Source organism: Protopterus annectens, chromosome 4.part0 (assembly GCF_019279795.1).
Source record: "Protopterus annectens isolate FY-2018-M chromosome 4.part0, PAN1.0, whole genome shotgun sequence".
Classification (NCBI taxonomy): domain Eukaryota; kingdom Metazoa; phylum Chordata; order Ceratodontiformes; family Protopteridae; genus Protopterus; species Protopterus annectens.
Window position 1 is genome coordinate 49013869 of NC_056733.1, and position 27080 is coordinate 49040948.

The window sequence follows — 27080 nt, forward strand, 5'->3', positions numbered from 1 at the left end:
GAGGGGTGGGGTCCTTAATGGGAGGACGAAGAAGAAAGGTGCCCTTGGGGAAAGTTTTACACAACTGGGAATAGGCCAAAGGTAACAAATGTTTCTCAACATGAAAGTCAGATATGGCTGTCAGCTGTACCTTGACAGTGGAAAAGTTAGCATAATTATGAAAAATGTAAGTTAAGAAATAGCATGGCATGAACAGGAGCCATAAAAGGATACTGTTGGTTTCAGTAGGCTCAAATAGAAAATCTCTTCCACTTGTTGTTATATACTTTCCTGGTGGAAGGTTTATGAGCTGCTACTAAAATTTTTCTAACTGGGGAAGAAAGCCCAGGATTCCTAGCCATCAGTAGAATTGGAGCAACCAAGTGGTCAACTTCAGGTTAGATATATCTGGGTGAGGACATCCTGAGGGATGGGAGAGAAGATCTGGAATGGGATCCAGAGCACATGGTGAAAGTACTAGGTGAGACCAAAGGAAGGGAAATCCCACAAGCATGGACTACAGCATCTCTCGGTGACTGTCCCCGAGGAGGGATCAGGGCAAAAGACTCACTGTATTTGGTGGTGGATGGAGGTGAAGAGGACACAGCAAGGCTGACCCCATTTCTGGAAGATAACATCCATCACTGAAGGGTTCAGAGACCACTCATGAGGCATCAGAATGGTCCTGTTGAGCCTGTCTGCAAGAATGTTTCACCTCCCCAAAATCTGTGTTTACGCAAGAAAACAGTTGAAGGAGATCACCTATTGCCACAACCTCACTGCCTCTCGACATAAGGGATAAAACTTGGTTCCTCCCTGCTTGCTGATGTACCAAACAATGGACATGTCTGTGAGTTGCAATGGCTCTTGGGTGAAGACAGCTATGAATGGCTTGCAATGCTAGGAGCACTGCTCTCATCTCCAAAACGTTTATATGCAAATTGGTCTCTAAAAGGGATCAGGTGCCTTGAACGTCTGACTCAGAAAATACCCCCCTACCTGAGCTGGGAGGTGTTCATGGTCACTATCGTCTGTGAGGAGGAAGGGTAAAGGGACAATCTTGTCCTAGAACTGCAATTGAAGCCACCAGAGAAGAGATTCTTTGCACACTTGAGATAGTATGATCAGATGATTTAGGAGATGAGAAAAGAGGGACCGCTTAACTGCTAACGTCCACTGAAGAACTCTCATGTGGAGACTAGTTGTGGGAGCAAGAGTTATGGCAGCAGCCATGGAGCCCAATGCTCTTAGAACAAGACATGCTGGAGGACAGGAATGTCTAGAATCTGTCTGACATTGAGTCTGAGGGTGGAGATACTATCTGGGAGAAGAAGAGCTAAGCAATGCATTGTGTCCAGATGGGTTCTGATGAAGTCTAAATCCTGTACCAGCTGTAGATGTGATTTCTTTATGCTTATGGAGATGGCCAAGGTTGAGGCAATTTGAAGTAAGTAGTCCCTGGCATGGAGGAGTTGACGCCTGGTGGGAGCAGTGAAGAGCCATTTGTCCAGATAGGGAAGCACACAGAATCCTTGCAGTCTTAGGTGAGCTGCCACTACTGCCATGCATTTGGTGAACACCCTGGGGGCTGTGGTGAGACAAAAGTGGAGTACTCTGAAGTGGTAGTGCTTGGCTCTCAGCCAGAAGTGGAAAAATATCTGGGGTGCCTGTTCATTTTGATGAGATAGTGTGTGTCCTGAAGGTCTACTGAGCACATCCAGTCGTCCTTCTGCAGAAAGGGCAGAATGGACTGAATTGTGACCATTCAGAACTTTGAATCGGCAATGGATTTGTTCAGGTTTGTCAGATCCAAAATAGGTGTGAGGTACCCCATTTTCTTGGGCACTAAAAGAATCTGGAATAGATGTTGTATCCAAACTGGGTCTTGGGGGATGGTCTGGTTGACTCATTTTGCGAGCAGCTTTGAAATTTCTAATGCTGCAGCCTCCCTCTGACTGGGTGGCACATCGGGGAGGGACTTGGTTGGAGAGGGGTTTTGGAAAAAAGGAATGCCATCACAATGGTCATTTGTGATGGCTTCCCAGGCTGCTGGGTGTAGGAAAAAGACGTCCAATGACTGAGCCCAGAGCCAGACAGTCAGGTAATCCTTCAGGATCGCTGATTGGGCCTATTCAAGAAGGTATCTCCAGACCCCTGGTTCATGGGACCCCCTCTGTGATAAGGGTGGCATCTGCCATTTGCACCTTTTCCGCCTCTGCCTCTGGAGGAAAAGTCTCCCAGTGATTCCTGGGAAGGACCTTGAGATCTTCAGAACCACAACTTTTTCCTGCCATCTTGGTTCCTGGAAAAGGACTGTTGAGGGGTGGCAAAATGTATTCCGATGGCAGACAAGGTCTTCCCATATTTTTCACTCTGGGAGAGCATCTCTATAACTGATGGGACCAAACAGATTATTCATAAAAGGAAACATTAATAAAAGATGCCTTAAAGGGTACTGCATGGTGCCTTATAGCAATGTCTGAACTGCCGCCAGTGAGGTACCCTCTGCCGCATGCGAGATTAGTCTTATGGACATATTAGCTACAGAAATGAGGGTGGCCATTCTGGAGGAAAGGTTTTTCTGTTCCTCTGCAGACATGGACCCTGGAGCATTACTAGAGATCTCCTTTATCAGGTCTCTCTGAAGTGTGGTCACATGTGCCAAATAGTTTAGCACCTGCAAAGTGAAGGTAGCTGAAGTGTACACCTGCTTCCTGAATTTGTCCATTGCCAGAGACTCCTTGTTTGGGGGGGGGGGGTGAGCAGAGGAGCTTTCCTGAGCCAGCTCCTCCTTGGTGGCTGCTGCAACCACCATGGCATTGACACGGACATCCTTAGCCCAATGTGGCCTATCCAAAGGTGCGCTAAGGATCTTATCTTGGTGTTTGGAGATGGGTTCCACTGTGTCCGGCTCCTTTCACACCCTGCAGAAGATGAGATGAATATGAATGTCCGTGTGGGGAGGGGCATCCAAGACTTAGACGGGCGTGACCCAAAGGCTGACTTGTCTGAATTAGGGTTTTGGATGGATCACCCACCTTTCTGGCACAGGACTTCCATGATATCTCCAAATGAGATATCCTCAGGTGGGGATCTTGGCGACCCCTACCCTTTTTCCAAATATGTGTCCTCAGTGAGGGATTCTGGAGAGGAATTCATACATCTCCTTTTGCACATACACTTATGAGGAACCTCCTCGGTGGGATACTTCTGGGTGGTATCAGAAGAGTAAAGATATCCCAGCTGGGAAATGTCTGGAACCTCTTCTGGGCAGGCTGTCTGGGAGGAGAAGAGATGACTCTTGCACAAACTTTCTTGAGGAGAGGACCAGGCTCAGAGGGAGGAAGAGTTGAATCTCTCCCAGGGGCGCAGAGAACCCTCTCCATCACCTCAAATGCTGAGGGCAAACGGGAATCTGAGGGAAGCCACACTGGAGCAGAAACTGTAGTTGAAGAAACCCTATGAGTTACCACCACTTCTGGCCCTGAAGGGGGAGTTGGAGCTGAACTATTAAGTGCCAAGTCTCCAAGGGGAAGAGACAGCCCCAAAAACTTTGCAGCTGACAACAAACCCTCAGACTAGGCACCCATGCTATGGCTCAGAGTTGCCCCAATCTAAATCTGCCTGGGCTGAAGTACTCAGGGGAAACATTCTGAGTCAAGGTAACCCTACCTGTTAGCTCAGATATGTTAGCTCTTGGGATCCTCGGATCAGACAACTTTCAAAGCTGGGGGTTGGATTGGAGAGATGGTGACAAAAGCATGCTGAAGGCTACCAGATCCAATAGGGAATGGAGCGGGCAAACCCCCTAGCTGAATTTGTGCATTGAGGAATCTCCAACATTCTGTCAACCTCAGCTTCAGAAAGGCTCTGGGAGGACCTGGCAGATGAAGCAACAGAAAGCAGCCTAGAGACTGGTCCAGGGAAAATGAAGTAGTGGTGACTTGAGTCTGGAGGTAGCCAGCTCTGGAGAAAAACTTAGAGGACTGGATCTGGACCGATTCCTCACTAACTCTCGGATCCAATCTGAAGTTTTGGTGGACTTGTGAGAAGGCTCTCTGGGCAAGGAAGAACTTCCATCTGGGGGCCTTTTCTTTTCTGTGTGTCTCTTGGTGGCGGGTTGAGCCACTGAAGTGGACAGAGAACCAGAAGATTTTAGACCCTTAAGGATGAGTTTATTTCTTTTCTCAATCAGCGCACGCTCACTGAAACCAGCACATGTGAGGAGTACAGGTGAAAAGCCCCCAGGCAAACAACACAGTCATTGTGGGTATCAGACAGAGGAATTTTATACCCACACGTAGCACAATTTTTAAACCCCACAGGCTTATCAGACATAGTAAAGGCAACAAGGGATACTAACAGAAAAAATACTTTACCTAAAAACTAGAAAGTTTTTTTTTTTTTTTTAAGCAGAAAAGGGTAGTATAAAGAGAAAAAGAAAAATCATAAAGGGAAACAGACCCATGCAGATATAGGATACAGGAGGATAACTAACAGGAAGAAAAATACTTTACAAACCTGAAAGGAGCTCAGATAATCACTTTCCCGATGCTGCCCGAAAACGCGGCAAATTAAATCTGGGTGATGGAGAGCAGGCCATTATGGGTAGGAGAAGAGCTCAGATATTTCGGATCCCAGATCTGTAGTATACAAGTCAGATCAGATATCGGATCCAAACCCACAGGCTGAAGACCAAATGAAAACAACTTCAGATAAGAAGGTATGGCAGATCTACACAGAAAAACTGATAAAATGTATGACGAAATGCTGAAGGTGAGCAGACCACTAAGTGATGTATTCATCAAAAGATGGATCAGATGTTGGATGACCTAGAGAATGCACTATCCTTACACTCCATTGAGAAGAATGCTATAAAAAAATTGGAGGAGGAACATGTCATTAGGTTGACCAAGTTGAAGGCAGCAGAAGAAGCGTTAAAGGAGAAGATTGTGGAAATGAAAGATAAAGAAAGAAGGGAAAACCATTGTTTATTAATATATCAGAGGGGAGTGAAGGTAAAGACTGTAAGAAATGGATGACTGAATTACTTCATGCATGGACTGGTATACCAGTTGACAATATCTTGACTGACAGAGCACATTGTATTTCAGAGACAGTCTTCAGCCGTACAATATCCCAAGCCAATCCACATAAAAGTGCAAATGTATCAACTTAAAGAGTGGATGCTTGCAGAACTGTGGAAGAAAAGTAATATCCTCAAACCTTGGGAAAACGTAGTCTATGTTACTCAGGACTATTCTCTGTTGGCAAAGGAGACCATGCTTTGTGCTGTGCTTTCAAGCTTGCAAAACTCTGAACTTGAAATTAAGCTGCTCTACCCAGCCATATTCAGGATATTTTTCCCAACAGGGATCAAAACATTTACTACAGCAGAAGAAATAATGGCTCAGCTAGACAGGTACAACCAGTTCTGCTCAGCAGCTATCCATGCAGACAGAAGAGAGTCACTGGGACAAGGAAAGAGCCAACACAGCACAGTAAAACAGGGGAGGAAAAGTGGCCATCAAAACCTTTTCTGCTGTTCAGACAGAAAATGTAGGAAAGGATGAAAGAAGCACAAGGACAACATAGGAGATTGTAGTAGAAAAATCAAACGAGACGTGAAGCAGGACACCTGGTGGAACTGGGGGCAGGAAGAGGAACTCGTGGAGGAGTAAGAGAAAAAGTACATGAGACAAAAGGAATGCCACGGCTAGCAATCCTACAGACAGGTAATGAACTATGGACACTTTAATATTAAAGCTCAGTAACATCGGGCAGCACTGAACAAGACAGCCAGAAGGAGCCCCAAAGGGGACTGGCTGTCATAGGAAGAACTGTAAACGAGATAGAAAAAGGGTCCAGTGCAATGGTATTAGTAAAAGTGGACTCAAAAGCAAACCACTACACAGGTTTGCATGGAATGGGTTTTATGTCAAGGTTAAAGTATATTAGGCAAATTAGAGTGGATGTAATAAAGCTCCAAAAATGCACTTGTTTAGAGAAGTCCAAACTCACATAGTAGAGGTTTGAAAATGGGTACTGTGCTAGTGAGGGGGAGGGTAGAAAAAGAAAAGTAACAACACTCATAAGAAAAGGAATGTCCCTAAATATAGATGTGACAGTTCTGGATAGCAAAGGCAGGTATTTCATAACAAGGGTCTATTGGGAAAGTAGCAGTGAATTTTAGATTCCCCTGATGACGTTTTACCAGTTGCTTAGTGAAATATTGAGGGAAAGGCTAGTGTTGTTACACAGCCTGGGGTTGTTTGTAGGGGACTGGAACCTTGTAATGAACCCAAGTAGATAAATGGAAGAACCTGTGGTAAAAAAAAGTATGACGTGAAGGCAAGGTTTTTAGAAATATGAAAATATAGGCATGGTATTTCTGACGGAGCACTGTGAAAAAGCATCACACTATACGTTCTACTCTAAACAATTTGATACTCATGCTAGAGCGTACAAAAGTTATATAACATAGTAATATTGTAAAGGGATTCTGCACATACCTCACTCTGTTGTCAGACCATGCTCTAATCAGTATTGAGCTACATTGCACCTGGTACACCTCATTCTGTTGTCAGACCATGCTCCAATCAGTACTGAGCTACATGCTCCTGGTACACCTCATTCTGTTGTCAGACCATGCTCCAATCAGTATTAGGCTACATGCACCTGGTATACCTCATTCTGTCATCAGACCATGCTCCAGTCAGTATTGAGATGCATGCACCTGGTACATCTCATTCTGTTGTCAGACCATGCTCCAGTCAGTACTGAGATGCATGCACCTGGTACACCTCATTCTGTTGTCAGACCATGCTCCAATCAGTCTTGAGCTACTTACACCTGGTACACCTCATTCTGTTATCAGACCATGCTCCAATCAGTGCTGAGCTACATGCACCTGAGTACACCTCATTTTGTTGTCAGACCATACTCCAATCAGTACTGAGCTACATGCACCTGCTACACCTCATTCTGTTGTTAGACCATGCTCCAATCAGTATTGAGCCACATGCACCTGGTACACCTCATTCTGTTGTCACACCATGCTGTAATCAGTATTGCGCCACATGCACCTGGTACACCTCATTCTGTTGTCAGACCATGCTCCAATCAGTATTGGGCTACATATGCCTGGTACAGCAGCAGGTATAAGACAGTGGAGATTTAGAAATAAATGGCTATAAAAAAAAAACAGAACAAGAGCAAGACTTAAGGCAGAATTACATGAGAAGCAAGGCAACTGGGGAGTAAATGGTAAATGTGAAATTCAAGAATGGGAGGATATTAAAACAAGAAATAAACAACACATGAATATGAAAGGCAAGACTGGATAGAGTGAGAGGTCAAACTCGAGAAAAAGAAACATAAAAACAGGAGAATAATGGAACTAGAGCAGCAAAGGAGAAGGCTGTTTTTGGAAGAAGAGAAGGAACTGGGAGAGTTGGAAAGAAAATAGAGCATTTTGAGAAGGCACTACAATAGAAACAAACAGTGCTAAAAGCGAATGGCCACAAAATAACCCCAAAGCAACAAAATGACTTAGCACTAAAGTTAAAGCAACAGAAAAGGAAATCTTTAACATTAGGAATCCTAATACATGGCGAACAGTAACAGAAGCAGAAAGTACAGTTTTGTACCTACCATAAATGTAGATGTTCGAGTGTAAACACTGCTGCAGTCATTACACTTGGGTTATCCTGCCGTCAGGTGGTTCCCCAGTCGGCCTGAGTTCCAAAGTCTTGGTCCGGCATCAGTTGCTGTCACCTCCTCCCTGACGTCAGTGCGACAGGGGCACATAAGATGCAGCCGAAGCTATTTTCTTCAGTTTTTCTTGCCCCGGATGTCAGGTGCCCCCAAATACATAGGCAATTCAAACTGCTAGCAAAGTATACATAAGAAAAGCAAACAACAACTTTCAGTTACCAGCAAACACTCCCCATAGGTAGTAAAGGGTAGAAGACATAGGTACGTACCAGCAAGTAAGAGGGGAAGGAAGGAGGGTAACCTGGACTGCAGCAGTGTTTACACTCTAACATCTACATTTATATTAGGTACAAAACTGTACTATGTTCATCATGTTACACTGCTGCAGTCATTATACTTGGGTGGAATCCCAAAGCTGAGGTAGGGTGGCTGGTTCTATAAGGCATTATGGGTGGCTATAAGGCCCTGCAGCACAGCAGTGGTGAAGCCAGCTCTGGATTTGGAGTATAAAGGCAAATGGTAATGCTTGGTGAAGGTATGCACAGAACTCCATGTAGCTGCTTCCAAAATATCCTTGGTAGGTACTCCTCTGAAGTAGGCAGTTGAAGTGGCTGTTGCCCTGGTGGAGTGAGATCTAATGCTACTAGGTACAGATTTCCCATGGTGTGTATAGCAGAAACGTAGACAATGCCTTATCCACTTTGAAATAATCTGTTTTGAAATGGCTTTTCCCTGTGCTCCTGCAGCATATGCTACCAATAATTGCTCAGATTTCCTGAAACCTTTGGTTTTGTCCAAGTAGAAGTGTAACTGCCTGTGAATGTCCAAAGAATGCAGTAGTCTCTCCCTTTTATTTTGTGGTTTTGGATAAAAAGTTGGCAAGTGAATAGTTTGGTTTAGAGCCACACTTGATACCACCTTTGGCAAAAATGTAGGGTTAGTTCTTAAAGACACCCTGTCCTGGTGGAAAATGAGGAAAGGTTCCACTGCCATTAGTGCCTGTAATTCTGAAACTCTTCGTGCTGATGTTATTGCCAGTAGCAGAGCAGTTTTCCAAGAGATATATTTTAATTCTGCTGTGTTAGCTGGCTCAAAAGAAGGTAAAGTTAATTTTTCCAAAACAAAGTTGAGGTCCCAAGTTGGAGTAGGTGCTCTACGGGGCGGTCTTATGTTTTTAGCCCCTCTGAGGTACTGTTTTAGCAAAGGATTAGAGAAAATTGGTGGATCCGAGTTGTAATGAGCAGAAATGGCAGAGGCGTGGATCTTGATGGATGAAAAGGAGAGTCCCTTGTCCAGCATCTCAGTTAAATATTGTAGTATCTGAGGAATGTTTGGGACAAGAGGGTCAAGGTTGTGAGCCTGGTTCCAGGCACAGAATCTCTTCCATTTATCCGAATAGGTTTTCCTGGTACTAGGCCTTCTGGCCTCCAGAATGACATCCATAACAGCTTTGGAGAGAGGCATTGCTTGCTTGACTAAGGAATTTTCCATGCAGCTAGGTTTAAGGTCTTTAGCTGGCTGTGAAGTATCTGATTGTTGTGCTGAGTCAGCAGATGTGGGATTTGAGGCAAAATCCAGGGTGGTTCTTGTGCTAAGTTCTTTAAGATTGGGTACCAGTGCTGGACTGGCCAGTCTGGTGCAATCAGGATCATCTTTGGCTCTTCTTGCCTGGCTTTTATAAGTACCTTTGGAAGGAGAAGCAAAGGTGGGAATGTGTATACTTGTAGGTTTTTCCAGCTGAATGAGAGGGCATCCACTTTCCATGCTTGTGGATGGTAACTCCTTGTGCAGAATTTCTGTAGCTGGCAGTTCATTGGGGATGCAAACAGATCTATGTCCGGCCTCCACCATTTCTGTGTTATCATTCTGAATATTTGTGGATGCAGTTCCCATTCGTGGCGATCCATGATGTTTCTACTTAGGTTGTCTGCCAGTGTGTTTTTCTCTCCTGGCAGGAATTGTGCTTGCAGATGGACTTGGTGTCTAGAGCTGTGTTCCACAAGGTCATGGCTTGTCTGCAGAGGGGGTAGGAGTGTGTGTCCCCTTGCTTGTTTATGTACCACATAACTGTGGTGTTGTCTGTCTTTAGTAATAGTTTTCCTGGATGCAGCAGGTCCTTGATAGCTATAAGGGCATTATGTACAGCTAGCATCTCTTTTTGATTGATGTGAAGATGCCTTTGTTCTGCGGGCCACTCGCCCTGAATACATTTTCCTGCCATGTGTGCTCCCCAGGCGTAATCCGATGCATCTGTTGTCAGTGTTTGCCTGGCTGTGGGTTGAGTAAAAGGCTGTCCCTTGTTGAGGTGACAAGCTTGAGCCCACCATCGAAACTCCTGTTGAAGGCAAGGAGTTAGTGGTATAACTGTTTCCAGACTTTCACAGTGTTGAGACCATACACTCTTTAGGTACCATTGTAGTTTCCTCATATGCAGTCTGGCATATGGAATTAGTAGTATGCAAGATGCTATGTAACCCAAGGCCTGCAGAATTTTTATTGCAGGGAGTTGGGTCTTTGTTGCCATCAATTGAAAGTATTGAGTCAGTTGTCCTTGCTTGTCTGGCATGAGATAAGCCATCTGGGCCGTTGTGTTCAAGCTGGCACCCAGGAATATGATCTCTTGTGAGGGCACTAGTTTTGATTTCTTTTCGTTTACTGTGCACCCCAGGCAACTTAACTTTTTTACAAACGCCAGATGCTTTAGAAGAATGTCTTTGCTCTCTGCTTGAATCAGGCAGTCGTTTGAATTCCTTTCTGTCTGCAAAATGCAATTACTGTTGCCAAGCACTTTGTGAAGATCCTGGGTGCAGTAGATAAGCCAAAGGGCAGTGCAGAGAATTGATAGTGCATTGAACCAGCTATGAATCTGAGGTATCTTCTGCAGTTTTGTCTGATAGGGACATGCAGGCATGCCTCCTTGAGGTCCAAGGTCACGAGCCAAGCTTTCTTGCCCAGCATGGGAAGAAGCTGCTGTAGTGTCAACATTTTGAATTTCGGAACATCCTGGTAAGTGTTTAGAGATGAAAGATCCAGAATGGGCCTCCAGGCTTTGTCCTTTCTGGGAACCAGAAAGAGTCTTGAGTAAAATCCTTGTCCTTGCTCCTATGGTGGTCCCTTTTGAATAGCTCTCATGCCCATGAATGCTGTAATTTGTTTTTGAGCCTCTGCCCATTGATTTGGTGGTAGATTTGGCATTCCTTTCAACCTTGGCAGAGTGTGAAAGTGGAACCTGTAACCTTGAGATACAATGTTGTGAACCCATTTGTCTTTGGTGATCCAATGCCAATTGTGATAGAAAAGTGCCAGTTTTCCTCCTAAGGGGGCTACCAAGAGAGAGCTGTTTGACAGCTGTAGTGGGAAGTCATTGAGGCTGCTTTTTATATGGTTGGGGCCTGTCTTCCTCTTCTTTCTGGCCTGGTGCACCCCATTGTTGAGGCCTGTAAGGACCTTGTGGTTGACCTCTACCTCTTGGACGTCTGTATCTGCCCCTTTGAGGTCTGTCTGTAACTGGAATGGACCAACTCTTTGTTGGCCAATTTCTGCTAAATCGAGGAGGCTGAACCTGTAAGAAATCCTTCACCGTTTGCATAGATTTTGCCTTATCCTCCATCTACTTCAATACCTCTTCTGCCTTAACTCCAAATAACACATCCCGCTGCAAAGGTGCATCCAATAATTTTGCTTTAACATGATCTGGTAACGTATGTTCTTTTAACCAAGCATGTCTTCTAATGACAGAGCCTGTAACTGCTGCTCTACAGGAGACCTCTAAAGAATCAAAACCACATTGCAAAGTATGTTTTCCCACTTGTTGCATGCAATAAATCCTGCATTTCTTTAGAATTAGGAGGATCTGAATCTGGAAGCATTTTTTGTTTCAACTGAGACATCAAAAATTGCTGATATTTTAGCATGTGAAACTGGCAATTTAAGGCTCTCATTGCTAAAGTTGCAGACATATATACTTTCTTTCCCAATCTGTGTAATGCTCTGGAATCCCTGTCAGAGGGAACTGGGTTTTTTGCTGATGAGGCCTTAATTCCTTTGGGATCCTGAGAAATAGTTTCAGGGTCAGCAACAGGGCTTTTATACAGAAATTTGTGCGAGTCAGGGACTCTGTAATATCTGTCAGGTTTAACTGGGGCTGGAGGTTAGGAGTCAGGTTTTAAGCTGGATTCAGTATACACATCATCCACAATATCTAATACTGGCGGTATAGCAAGGGGTCTGTGTTGAGGTAATAAAAGGAAGTCTCTGAGCCTTTTCTTGGATTCTGAGTAATTCTGGCCTTCCCAATGGAAATGCTCCCTCATGGTATGTAAGGTTTCCCCAAAGGAGTAGTCCTCCAGCGGAGAGGCTGATGGAATTGATTCCTCAGCATCAGAATCCTCATAACGGGGTAAATAATATCCTAGGTCTGAGGAGGAATCTGAAGAAATCGACACATGGTCAGATGAGTCATAGTCTGCATCCTGTCTGGGCCTTTTATCAGGAGGGGGATGGGACCCCCTGATCAGGGTGATTAGGTCTTCGGCCATTTTGAGCATTTGTTTCTTAGGCATGGAGGCCTGTCCTGGAGAATGCTGTATTTGTTTCTTTGTTTTTAAGGGAGGCTTAGACTTAGCAGAGGGTTTAATGCTTAACTGAGTAGGTCTGAAAACACCCTCTGAAGCTGTGGATTGCTCAGCTACTTCGGTTCCCTCTGAAGGGTTAGTTTTGGTAGGCTGAAAAACTTGTGCATCCGAAGGCCCAGCCAGCTCCATGTGTGAGTCAGAGGCAGCCTGTGGTTCTGCAGAAGCAGTCGTCAGGGGCTGCGAAGGCACCTTGCTGAAAACCGGAGAACTGGGGACCGGCCTAGAAGAGGCCTCGTCGTCCGTTTTGGGCCTCGGATGCCTGTCCTTGTCTTTGCACTTTTTATGTATTCCGGTCTTCAGAAGTTCTGACGGCATGGTATAATTGAATTTTCTGCCAAAATAATGTTGGGCAAAATCAAACAGACTTTTAATAGTGCGCTTGTTAAACCTAGCACAAAACCGACAACCAGTGACGTTGTGGTCTGGACCTAGGCATGGGATACAATAGGAATGGAAATCCTTATGAGGTATTTGCTTCCCACAAGAAATACAGTTATTAACTTTTACTGACATCGGTCTGAGGCAAGAAAAAGTTTCCCCAAAGGGGTACTTAGCTTTGTAGAAGACTTCATTCTGGATTCAGAATGAAAATCTCTGGAGTCGGCCAACCGGCACTTGTGAACTGCTTTTGCTTAGGGCGCTGCGCAGCAAGAAAGACTGAAGAAAATGGAGTCAGCTGCATCTTATATACCCCTGTCGCACTGACGTCAGGGATGAGGTGACAGCAACCGACACCGGGCCAAGACTTTGGAACTCAGGCCATCTGGGGAACCGCCTGACGTCAGGATAACCCAAGTGTAATGACTGCTGCAGTGTAACACGATGAACATGTAATAGAAAAAGTGTTTAAAGAATATTATCAGTACTTTTACAAGGAGCAAATAAGTCATCCTAGCTAGGACACTTGATTCATAAATTTTGTGAAGGGGTTAGAGTTACTGAAACTAATAGAAAAGGAAATTAGAGATCTAATGAAACCAATTTCAGGGGAGGAGGTAAAAAAGCAGGCTAGAAAATCTCTGTGGCAATACAAACTTCCAGTGGCAATACAAATTTCCAGTGGAAATCCATTAAAAAGATAATGGAAGGGTCTCTGCCAAAATGGACTGGGATGTTTAATGAGAGAAAAAAATAAATAATTAAAACAATGTCCCAGAATCTTGGAAGACAGATGTAATAACAGTCATAAAAAAAGAAAATATCTGAGTAACCCTAATTCACACCCCTAATCTTAACATTGAATCACAACTATGAGGTATTTATGGCTATAACAGCTAACAGGCTGGCAAAATTTCTTCCTTAGAATCACAGAAGGGGATCATTGTGAGTTTGTGAAGGGCATACAAACATTTGATAACATATTTAGAACAGATATAATAAAACTGTGAGGTGGAGAAGAGAAGTAACTAGGTTCTCCTGCTTGGGCTGCATGCTGAAAAAGCATTTGGTAGGGTACACTGGAAATTTCTCTGGAAAATGATGGAAATGATGGGACTTCCAATAAAGTTCATTGATTTATTGAAGACATTACATGAGAGCTCAAGGGTCAAAATAAAAATCAATGGAAGAGTAACATCAGAGTTTAGGCTGGAAAGACGCACCAGGGAGGGTTTCCCCTTGTCACTGCTATGATTTGACTTTACCTGGAACTGTTAGTACAAAGAATCAGAGCGATATGAGAGGATGGCAGTGGAAACAGGGAAAAGAGAGGATATTTCCATTTGCCAGGGATGTGATCCTATACATCACTCATCCATATAAAAATCTGTCCAAAGTATTTAAATTGTTGAGGGAATTTAGAACTGTATCTGGATATAAAATTAACTAAGATAAAACTAAAGTAGTCCGAGTAAATTTATACTCCAGTTTATACACTAGTCCAAGATTTCCCCAGGTTGTGGGGTCACATCCATATGAAATATTTAGGGATAGTAGCAGCTACAAAAGAAAAAGGCTTCACTAGAGAGTTGTGGTATCAGGTGAAGACAAAAATATATAACTACTTCAAAAATACAAATTGGTGCCTAGGGATATACAGCAAAGAATACAAATCAGTAAAAATGTCCATAGTTCCATTGGTATTGCATACAGTACAAGCATTCATTTTTGACCCAGGTAAAACAATTTTGGGAGAAGCTGAAAAAGGAAATTATGAACTATATATGGAATGGAAAGGCCCATAGATTGAAATGGAAAAAGTTGATTTTTACCATTAGAGGAATGGGGTTTATCAGTCCCTTACCTGCAAGAATACTTTGAAGCTGCACAACTGCAGGCAATTTATATTTTATTGTATCTGGGATGTATAGCAAAATGGAAGACAGTGGTGCTACAACCACTAAGTGGCACAAAGAAAACAAGCAGATTAAATATCTGGACACTGGTATTATGAAATGCAAATAGTCTGAAATAATCTAGTATAAATAGCATTGGGGAATGTGTATAATACAACAGATCAGTTATATAGGAGCACAAAGAGTAAAAGACATGGACATATGAGGCATGGTCTACAGGGTTACATAAATACCTCCATCTAACTAATAGCATGACAGTAACCATATGGACAGAAAAGGTCGAACTGTTCTATTACAAGGAAGAGATAAGAATGGGCCATAGGAAAATGGACTGGAATGAGCAACTTCAATCGAGGCACCGGGATCTGCTTACATACAAGGGGGTTTACAACAACCTGGCTAAGTATTAGGCAGTCACAACAAATGAAAAAGTGCAAAAACTAAAAATAGTAGACCTTCAGCTAATGACTAGATAGGGAGAGAATGTAAGTAGCAAGTTAGATGGGAAATATGTAAGTACACTGTTGAAAGACAGGTGGGCTCATGCTTGAAAGGAAACCAATCTGGAAAAATCGGCAGCTCACAAAATTAATATAGGATGATTGGATGCATATTTGGGATGATGACCCTCAAAGCCACTATATCTAGGAAGTTTAAGATATTTGCTTGGAAATGTCTACATAAACATTTTTATTATACGCCTAGCAGGATACACAGAATGCTCCTGGAAATGAATAACATATGCCTGAGGTATGGAGGGCAGGCAAAAGACCAGGACTATATTTTTTGGGAGTATAATAACTTGAAGGAATGTAAGCAAACAATAAATAACTTAATATCTAAAATAACTGGCTGAGACTGGCCTCTTGAGAAATGTAACTTTTTACTAAACTGGGTGGGCGACCTGGCCTTATCAGGACATGTCAAGGCATTAGCATAATTAGTTATGATTGTGGCAAAAAAGTGGATAACAATAAAGTGGAAAAAAAGAACCGATCCCAAGGTGTCAAGATGTAATAACGCTGATAAATGAGATAAGACAGACCAAGAGGAGAATGGGAAGGTATACACTTAGAACATTACATAAAAAGAAATGAGACTTTTGGCATAGATTATGAGCCACTGAAAACGGAATCAGTGTAAGGAGCATGCAAAGAACAGGAAAGTAAAATAACTAGACTAGCGAGATTACCCCATTATGATTTCTTATCTTTAAGATTTCTCCTAATTGGCAGGACAAACTGGAACAAGCAGATTATAACGACCAATGAGTTGTGAAAGGTGATACTATCTGACATTTCCGGCACTGGATTGTTCCTTCTGTACACTATTAACTGCATGATATGAACTTTAATTAAATTTTATGTTTATGAAAGGAGACAATCATAGGAAAAATTGAGTGCGCTAGGCATGCAGACGATACTATACACTGTGACTGGAAGTTGGTTGTTAATAAAGTTATTTTACATTAAAAATAAAAAGAACTATCTGTGGGAGGGCCACAATTCATATTAAAGCCCAGTAACAGAAGGAAAGAAAGAGTCTGAGGCCAGAGGGACTGCTCAGTGTCAACAACAGGGGAATGTCACCACACACCTCCAGCTGAAAGGAATGAGGAAACTGGATTGCTACAGTAAAATCTGCCTACATCTGCACATTAGCAGTACATAAACCCCCCCCCCCCAGTTTATATGAAGCAATAAAACTATCCACCTATGCAGATACACAGAGTATTGCAAATAAGAATGAAGTGTAATCAGGTATCACCTGACAGCTTCATTTCTTCACTCTTCTGTTACAATTTACTGCTAAAGTATATGCTATCACAACTCCAGTTGTCGTGACATTGCTATACGAGCTCAAATATGACTGATGCTAAATGTAGATTACTATCCGACATGCAATATTTGCAGACAAACACAAAACTTACAGCTCTGCCAAAGACTAAGTTAATAAATAATGACTTTTCTGGATAGCTTCAACAGGGAACTGTCATGGCTAGGACAAAGGAAAACAGGGCTCGGTGATGAGTGGTAAAGTAATCCAATGTCAAAAGAATGCACTGAGACCAGATCAAATTGGTACTATGGATATTATAATCAATGAAGCAGTGCAACTATTGAACAATATAACAGTGTAAGTACATACATAAGTGAACAATGCAACAGAACTCACCACCAGGTCTACTGGCCACAAATTCATTTCCTAAAATTCATTGTCAAATATGGTAATGTGCTTACTATGTAGAAACTGATCATCTTTTGGTATACAGTGCTTAACATAAATATTACTAAACATTCTGCAATCAGTGAAGACAAATGTCCCTTTTAAATAGAAATGTATAACTTATGTCTGACAAGTAGGCACATGTGCTTACGAAGGTATCCTTCCATTTATAATAGAGATTTTATCAGTTTAATTTTACAGATTTGACCATGTCACTTATGGTGCAGAGCTGAATCTCTTGGAAGGTTCTGTGGACATAAGTGTGAAAAAGTTGGATTGGGAAGATGCAATTTATACTGCACTACTCTTCTTTCAATTTGTTCCTTTAAATTAATTACTAATTACTTTCAGGTTACTTCCAGAATGTGGTGCTACATAGGTATGCTTTCCCAGTTCTACTAATTAACTTGAATGCAAAAGGTCAACGCATGTCCATTAAAAAGCCTACACTTTGCCAGTCTTGAAGTTACCTGTACATTTGAGAAGACCAAGGAAACACCCTTCCTATGAAACTTGAAGAGGAGATCTCGAAGGCCATTCAGCACTGTATAGTCAATATAGCACACGTGTGTGCAGTCCAAAACAACATTCCGTGGAGAGGATACTGGTGGAAAATTGAAATATATAACTACATTAATCATCAGACAATCCTTCCTGTGAAGTACAGCAATAAATCTATCCAATTGCTAAAAACGGTAGAGCAAATTTAAAAAGCGAGCCAAGCTTTCTGAAAGTACACAAAAGGAGTAACCTGGAAATCTGAATGGTGAGATGGAGGAGGGTATAGGTCTCAGAGCTACATCTGGGTCTTTGGAGCCCAGTCCAATGACTCCAGTTACACATATGATAACCCTTCAACAACTGTTTTCTAATAAGCAGTTTGGTATTATACACCTATGTCCAGAATCCACTGTCAATTGGATAAAAAATGTGTCCATGCAAAAAAAAAAAAAACAGCAACACTGCATTAATTAATTCATTTTATAATAAACATGTCTGTCAAGCACTCCAATCATACTTATTTAGGTTTGTTTACTGGGGTATAGCACTGATCAAAATGACAGCTGTCAGGACAAGCCCAAGGTGCAGCAAGACAAGAAGTATAAGAATTACAAATAAACAAAGAAAATTATAGTGGTACAGTACTATAAAACAAGAAGTTATGTACTCACCATAACGTTCGATGTATGTAGTCCATCTCTCCTTACATTCTTACCCCCGTGGGTTTGGACCCGAACTTTGGCTCCGACTTGGCCATACTCTAGCTCGAAGTCTTCAACTGTCTCGTGGCTAAGAGGTATCCTATCATGCAACAGGTCTAATTCCCCAGATCTTGTTTGCTGCAAGTGCACACACACACACACACACACACACACACACAGACACACACACACACACACACACACACACACACACACACACACACACACACACACTAAAAAGAAGAACCCCAACAGAAAGGACTACTGACATCTAAAGACTATACCTCCAGGTCCTGGGGTAGGAGGGAGGGTTAGTAAGAATGCAAGGCGAGATGGACTACATGCATCGAACGTTATGGTGAGTACATAACTTCTTGATGTTATACAGTCCAATCTTGTCTTCATTCTTACCCGTGGGACAGCATCCCTAGCACCTTGATCTTGGGTGGCTCAGTGAAAAATACTCTAGCACTTTGGAACCAAAGGAAGAGCTGCCTCTAGAGACCAGATCTAATTTGTAGTGACTAATAAAGGTAGAAGGTGAAGCCCATGTTTCTGCAGCACAAATGTCATCCACAGACATCCTAGCCTGAAACGCAGTTGAGGTAGTCACAGATCGTGTAGAATGAGCCTTCACTTTAAAAGGGTAATTCTTTGCCATTGGAAGCATAAATAAATGAGATGCAATTGGAGATCCAGCGAGACAAGGTTACCTTAGAAACAGGAACCCCAAATCTAGTGTCTGAAAACGAGACAAACATTTGATCTGATTTTGTGAAATCTTTTGTCTTATGTAAATAGAAACTCAATTGTCTATGAACATCTAGCTGATGAAACTTAAATTCTGAATTGTTGGAAAATTCAGGAAAAAACACAGGCAACTCAATGGATTGGTTGATATTGACAACAGAGGCAATCTTTGGAACAAAGGAAGGGTTAGTTCTTAAGGAGACCCTATCTTTGGTGAAGCACCAAATACGGTGGCTTAATCGATAATGCTTGAAGTTCAGAGACCCGCCTAGCTAAGTTATGGCTAAAAAGAATACGGTCTTCCATGACAAGAATTTAATGTCACACATAGCTGCGGGCTAAAAGGGAGTTGAGGTGAGCTTCTGTAATACAAAACTGAGGCCCCATGGCATTACTGGATCAAAGACTGGAGATCGGAGTAACAATGTCCCTTTCAGAAAAGCCCTACAAATCCTATGAGTCATAAGGCTGAGCTCATGAGCAACGTGAAAGGTAGAAATCGCTGCCAGTTGCACTTTAATGGTTGCTGCAGCTGACCCCTGACTGAACAGTTGAAAAGGAAATTCTAATATTGCCAAAATAGGCACTGTATAAGGATCAATATGTCTCTGACTGGCCCAAATAGAAAATCTCTTCCACTTACTGGAATACATCTTCCTGGTAAAAGGCTTGTGGGAAGATGATAAAAGATGGACAACTTCCAGGGAAAAATCATGAAGCCTGACTAAGGATGGAACTGGAGCAGCCAAGCTGTCAACTTGAGGGTCTGGATAGAGGGATGGAACTGTCCTGACATATGAGTCCGCAGATCTGGAGCTGGGTCCAGAATCCAGGGCTTGTCCATTAGATAGGGTTGAAGGAAGGGAAACCAAATCTGACGAGGCCAGTGTGGGGCAATGAGGATTATTTTGCTTCCCAAAGACTGTGCTTTCTGAATGACCTTTGACATCGGCGGTAACGGTGGAAAGGTGTAGAGAAGACCGGAAGGCCAATCGTGAACCAGAGCATCCCTGGGTGTCTCCCCCTCCGGGGGAATAAGGGTGAAGTAGCTGCTGCATTTGGCATTGATGAGGCTGGCAAATAGATCGCAGCAATGCTGACTCCATCTGTGGAATATCTTCTCCACAACATAATTGTTCAGGGACCACTCGTGAGGCATTAGGATAGCTCTGCTCAGCCTGTCGGCAATCCCGTTGGACTTCCCCGGTATATGCGTTGCAACTAGAAAGCGTTGGGAAGACACCACCCACTGCCAAACTTGAACTGCCTCTCTGCAAAGGGTGTATGATTTGGTTCTGCCCTGTTTGTTCAGATACCATGCCACTGATATGTTGTCTGAGTGGATTGCAATTGTCCCTAGAGGGAGAAAGCTCTGAAGTGCTTGCAACGCTAATAGCACTGCTCATCTCCAAGACATTGATATGCAAATGGGTTTCATGATCCTGCCACATGCCTTGGACCATCCTGCCGAGATAATGCCCCCCCCCCCACACCCAATCTGGGAGGCATCCGTGGTCACCGCAGCAACTGGAGCCGTAATCAGAATAGAATGGGAGAGTGGTGACCACTGTGCGAAAAGCAGCCACTGAAGAACCCTCATGTGTAGTCTGGCAAGGGGAACTAGCATGATCATGGCAGCCATGGTCCCTAATAACTTGAGGATCACTTTTGCCTTAACCTTCCTCAACGGTAAGGTGTAGACCCTGCTGTTGTAGAGCCTGAATTCTCTCTTCTGGTAAGAAGGCCCTCATGAGCACCGTATCTAGTGCAGCACCGATAAAAAAGTGACATGTGTGGGCAACAAGGCAGATTTTTTCCAGTTTAGAGTAATTCCTAACCTTTGGCACAGTATAATGGTGGCATCCCTGGTCTGTAACAGTAGATGCCTGGTGGTGGCAGAAAGAAGCCAGTCATCCAGGTACGGAAACACTTGGAATCCCTGACGTCTCAAGTGAGCCATTACCACTGCCATGCATTTGGTGAACATCCTGGGGGCTGTGGTGAGACCAAAGGGCAGAGCACGAAGCTGAAAATGACTGGCTCCCAGCCAGAAGCGTAGATGACTTCTTGATGCCCTGTCCATCTTGATATGGTAGTAAGCATCTTTGAGGTTGATGGAGCACATCCACACATATTTCCCTAACAGAGGGAGTACTGACTGTAAGGTGACCATGTGGAACTTGGACTTTTGTACATGAAGGTTCAATCGGCTGAGATCCAAGATGGGTCTCGGGTCCCCTGTTCTTTTTGGCACCAAAAAGAATCTGGAGTAAGTCCCTAATCCTACTTGGTCTGCGGGGACAGGCTGGATGGCTCTCTTTGAAAGCAACTTTTTTATTTGTAAAGATTCGGAATCCCTGTTAATGGGTGGAATGTCTGGGATTCTCTTGGTTGGTGGGAGAGGAGAAGAGAAGAGAATATGATAACCTCTGGAAATTATCTTTAATACCCATTTATCTTGGGTGACATCTTGCCAGGCTTCTGGGATTAAAGAAATGCGACCCCTGTCCGGCTCCAGAGAAGCACAGTTGGGCCTCCCCCTTCAGGAATGCTGGTAGGGAGAACCACAAAAGGAATCACGGTCCCCCTGTTTACGTAGGCCTCCTCTGCCTCTATGGTGACATCTACCGGAATTTCCACCCCCTCCCCTGCCTCTGGAGGAGGAATTACTTTGTGCATCCTGAAAAAACCTCTGCGCCTTCCTGAACCACATTTTCCCACCCTTCTGGTCCTTGAGGTAAGGTCTAGAAGGCATGGAAAAATGGACTCCCATGGCAGACACGGTTTTTCCTTCCTGCTCGCACCTAGTGAGAGTGTCCTTCACCTTGATTCCGAACAACGATGAACCGTCAAAAGGGGCATTGGTGAACGTAGACTTGAAGGCCTCCACGAAATTGCACAGGTGCATCCAGGAGTATCTCCTAAGAGAGACTCCGGAACCTGCTGCCCTACTCGCTCTGTCAGCTGCGTATGAGATCAGCCTCGTGGAGGAGTTCATAAGGGAATTTAGGGTAGACATCTGTGCATTGACCTTCTGTTCCATGGCATCAGAAATGTTACCCTGTAGAGAATCTCTTAGCTCTTTTAGGAGATCTCTCTGGAGCCTTGTAAAATGCGTCAAGTAGTTCAGCGACCGCACTGTAAAAGCCACTGAGGTAAACACACGCTTCCCATACCTGTCCATAGCCTGGGACACACCTCGTTAGGCAGATGGACGGTAAACGAAGTTTCAGCAAGTTCCTTCTTGGTGGCTGCTGCCACCACAGTGGCATCTACTGGAATGCAATTTTGTTAGATATTCCTTGTCAGTGGGGGAGGACAAAAACTTATTGGGTCTCCTAGGGACTGGTTCCACAGTGTCAGGAGTTTCCCACACCTTTCAACAGACAATCTAGTAGCTCATCGAAAGGGGTAGAAACCTAAGAGGTGGAGGGTTGAGACCCGAAAGCCTTCACGAACACAGACTCCTCATCAGAAGGGGATTTGGAGGGCCAGCCACCTCTCTGCTTCAAGATCTCAAGGATATCTGAAAAGAGATATCTTCAGAAGATGACTTGGGGGACCCCTCTGAATCCTTGAGGTCAGTGTCCGATGTGAGAGACTCATCCGGGGAGTCGAGGTGTTTCCTCTTACACAATCTCTTTCTGGCGGGCTCCTCAGGCAAAAACTCTGAGGAGACATCAGAAATTTTCGGTCCACTCATGGAGGTATCCTGAGGCTTTGGGTCTCTGCTGTCCAGGGATAGAGGGTGATCTGAAATTGACTGTAGAGGATACAGTAGTAGCCCTCAGTACCGAGGAGATGAGGTCCGAAGCAGATGTCACATCCAAGCTCACTCAAGCCAAAGCAGAGAGAGGAAGGCTCGGAACCGATGAAGATCGATCTGAGCCCTCCCCCTCGGGTCTGACTGGAGCACCATGGACCCTCGACCCTGTGGACAGACCTGACAGGGTCTGAGTGGAAATCGGAACCAAGAGGCCAGGCAAGGCTACTGGAACTGACCTGACAGCACCCAATGCAACTGACAACTCTGGCTCCAAAGGCTGAGAAAGGCTCAGAGGAGGAACAGCAAAAGATGAAGAGGAGCTGAGATCAATTTGGCCAAAACCGATGACTGAAGCAGTTTCTTCACCACTATCAACGTCCTCATCGGAAAGGGTCCTCGAGGACCTGGGGGATATCGTTGAAGTTCTGGATCTCCCTACAGAAGGGGCCTTGCATGAAGGAAAAACTGGTCGAATAACTGGAGACCGGCTCCAAACCAAAATATCCGTGACCGGCTCCGAAAGGCTGGGAGCCGATACGGACTTAGTCAAGACACTACCTTCTGTTGGCACCGAGGGCAATGGAAACGAAGAAGGAGAAGCTGTTCTAGCAACTTTCTCTGGCTAATATTGAGATGACAGGCCAGGAGTGAGTTGGTAGGTCTACTAATTGTAGTTTTGTGGCTTTGGTGGCAGATAGAGGAGGTATATATATCAGAGGTGGCTGGGCCAGGGTTGGGATGAATGTCACCACCAAGTACAAGACTAGGGCTATACTTAGTGATAAGTTTCAGGAGTTTGTTTAAAAGTTTGTAATATTGTTTGGCTCTAGAGCTTGTGTGCCTGGGGTTTGCATGCTGAAAGAGTGATCAAGGCTTAGAGTTGGACTCATACTGATTAGTATGGCTAAAGGTGGGCTATTTTACATCTGGTGTGATAGTATGGCCATTTGGGTACTGATCATCAATAAGCATCTGGTTTTCATACAAGGTGATTACATAAGTAACCAGCAGTATGGGTATCAGAGAATAGTGTAACATTATGAGAGAAGGAGTGTATTTAGAAGCAAAGATGGCAAATACAAAGACAATTACAGCATACAATATTTCCATCAGAGTTTAAGTCTTGGCCTAAATAAAGTCCAAATCTTAGTTACAAATATATGCAGAGATAAGTTACAAACTGTACAGTAAAAAGAGTATTAAGTCTTGGCATTACAATATACAAAAATATGTTACATTATAAAGGCGAGTTTAGTGGTGGCAACAAAGGTATGCTTTACACAAAACATCAAGCAGTAAAGGGCAGTAGTAATTAAACAAGGTACTTGTCAACTGAATGACAAGACATTTGAGTTTCATGGCAACACCAAACCTTTTACTGTAGCAACTTTCCAATTTCATAAGAACACACGGCAATTCTAATGCTGTATAAGGCAAAATAATTTTAGTAGCAAAGCGTTCAAAAAATGCAAATGCCTTGATTATAAACCATAATAGCTATATGTATATGTCTCATGAAAGGCAACCAGAAATAGTATTAGAAGGTGAACAATATAAAGTTATAAATCATGTCCCAAAAAGAATGATGCCATGACCATATTATAACAATAATAGGAAAAATCCTTGTGGTGTGAAATGTGTCCAATGAATCTCCTGGAAATAAAGATGAAACCCAGACCGCTAGGCCTCAACGAAATATTAACAAGATATAACCAAGTAAAGGCAAACGCAATCAGCCTAAAGTGCCCAATGCTGGTTAATAACTATCATGGCGAAATTGCTGATTACACTAATAAATATCAGCCAATAATAGGGCATAGATACGTTCTGAATATGAGAAACACAAAATGATACAGCATCCCACAATACCTGGTAATAATCCAAAACAACACAATAAATATCCAGTGCTGATTTCTCAGGGGTATTCTGACGTCTGACGCTGCAGGCAGAAGTAGCTGGTGGTGAAAAACTTGTCTTTCCTTACATTAAACAGATTTCAAGATGCCACACTCTCTTTTTTTGAAATTTGAAATTCCAGTAACATCTCTATCAAAGGGTTTAAGTAAAGGTTTGGACTGATTTTTTTTTTTTTTTTTTTTTACATATTTTAAGTATTTTATGACAAATAAATATATAATGAGTTGCCATTGTGAAAGTTGCTTGATGTTTCTGGAACTGATTGATTTTAAGTTTGTTCAGTGGTTGTAACAAATTGTTATTATAATTATTTAATATGTATTGATCTGGTAGAATGCTGTAAGCAAAGCTGCCCTGATGATGTACTACTGATACATGTGGAGTAGTTAGGCGGATGCATTTGAACATTGCAAGGTGTATCTTACAGTACTTTATAAGCCTTGCAGTGCATTGTAAATAATCTTTAGACAGATGCCTTTTGTACTAGTAGTGTGAAATACCTCATAAATATTTTGATGTCACCAGTTAAGACTGGAAGAGACCTTGGAGTAGGTGAGAAGATGTTCATGTAACCGCCACCAGTACCAAACTTTTATATGGTGTCATGCTACCATAGTCCATACTACTGTATGTCAGCTATTACTAGCTGTACAATGACTTATCCCATTGTACAGAGATCATATGTTCTGAGATACATTTCAACACATGGACACTAAACTAGCTTGTATATACATACAGTAGCGTAGCTAGGGTGGGGTGAGATGGCCATATGCCCTGGGTACAAAGTGTTGGGGGCATGATCAGCCAATTCCAATCTTTCTTTAATGCAATATTGGCTTTTAAAAGCTGGCACTGCATTTGTGGTCAAATCCGAGTGCTGTAGCACTCTGTGTATAGTATAAATTGTATTAAGCATTTGCTACATTGTAGTAAACAGTTTGCTACAGTTTAAACAGAAGTATGACAATAGGAGGTACTGCCAGCGCAGCTAGCTGGAATTGTGTAAATAACTGTATGTCACGAAGATCAAACTGATTTATACAAAATGCTGGTGTTACAAATGTATTAGAACTGTATGTCATGTGTATATCAAAGTGATTTATACAGACATTTGTGTTGAAAAGGTATTTATAAACTGCTTGTGTTTGAAATGTATCCACAGTGTGCCCTACTGGAGTGAACAGAAATGTACATGCACTATTGTAACTGTTTAAATGTGTTATGTTTTAACAGAAGAAACTGGAACTCAGGAGGTTAACCCTAGTCCAGCAAACTTTAAAATATATCTGAAATTAAATCACTTTGTAGGCTAGGCCATAAAGACACTATCGCACAGGTTTCAATGCAGAAAAAGACATACATTTTCTGTACTAGGAAGCTTTCTGTATTGTCTTTGGGATGAACTCATTGCCACTCAGGAAGAGTTTAAGTGTTTAATTGTTTTACAACCTCCAGAACCTCAACAGATCTGAGCATAGCTCTTGTGTGTGTATATTTTATATGCAAGTATTAAAATCCTGGCAGCTTCCAGGGTTGGTGATACTGTAGGAAACAGAGTCAGATGACCAGATGTATGTGATGTTATTCTGTATGAAAATTATTTTTTTAATATTAGAGGAGACTGATATCTCAGGAACATTCTGTATTCTGTCTTTGGCCTGACAACAAGACGGACCATTCACCACACCATCTGCCATGTTCTTTTAAGCATTAAGGAATAGTAATTCTGTTAGATTCAGTTAGCAATATAGTGAAGTTTAGTTGAGATATTTTTCTTTATTTGTCTGCGCCTGCCCTTCGATGTTGTTTTAAATATTTCCTGCGTTTTGTACTCTGTCACTGTGAATATATATGTAGTATTTTCTTGTTCTTTTATTATTTATTAAATATATTTAAATCTTTCATTGTCGCTGATCTTTGTAGAGATATTTAAGCTTTGAGAGTACTTGCATATTTATTTGGTGACACTGTGTGGGCCACTTCTAATATCCTTCCTCTTGGTCAACCTACCATTTGTATTAATAGTACACAGTGCAGTTGGCGACCATTTGTTAAGGGCCTTAAAGTAGCTGGTGAGAGGCTCTTGTAACATTGATAACTACCTTATAGTCTGGGCAAAAGGGGGTATAGCTAGTAAACCTGTGCCAGCCTTTCCAAGGTGTGTGTGTGTACGTTTGGGTGCAAATCAAATCTCAGTGTGTGTGTGTCAGCTACTTGGGCAGGGACACAAAGCACTGGTTGGACAGAGAATGTTGGAGGACATGGCTTGGAACAGTGGCTAAGGACTCAACTCTATAGATGTGCCAGTTGGAAGTCTTACTAGGGATCTGGAGGAAGAGAGAGGAACCAGACCCAGAAATGACTGTGTTCCCTGTTTGCTCTTAAGGGAAATTGTGCTTGATGCAGAGAGCTGAATTTTAAGATACTGTGTGTGTGCCTGTTATCTTCCCAGTGAATGTGCACCACAGGTGCCAGTGGTGAGGATTGAGGCTCCTTGATTACTGGCCCAGAGGTGAAGGGTCATCACATATTGGTTGGCAGTAGTGGGATATCCACATCACATATTTTGGCAGTTGTGCAATTCCCACTTAACAAG

The 27080-nt window shown here is 42.9% G+C and overlaps 1 protein-coding gene across 3 annotated transcripts in view; it reads right to left on the reverse strand.

Moving 5' to 3' along the window:
- Positions 1-27080, reverse strand: part of SLC26A11 (solute carrier family 26 member 11) — a 1037522-nt gene that overhangs the window by 329505 nt on the left and 680937 nt on the right. For all 3 annotated transcript variants that reach the window (XM_044068078.1, XM_044068080.1, XM_044068079.1), the window contains one exon: positions 17320-17453. In XM_044068078.1, coding sequence (XP_043924013.1) covers positions 17320-17453 — 134 coding nt within the window. The remainder of the gene's footprint in view (positions 1-17319; positions 17454-27080) is intronic.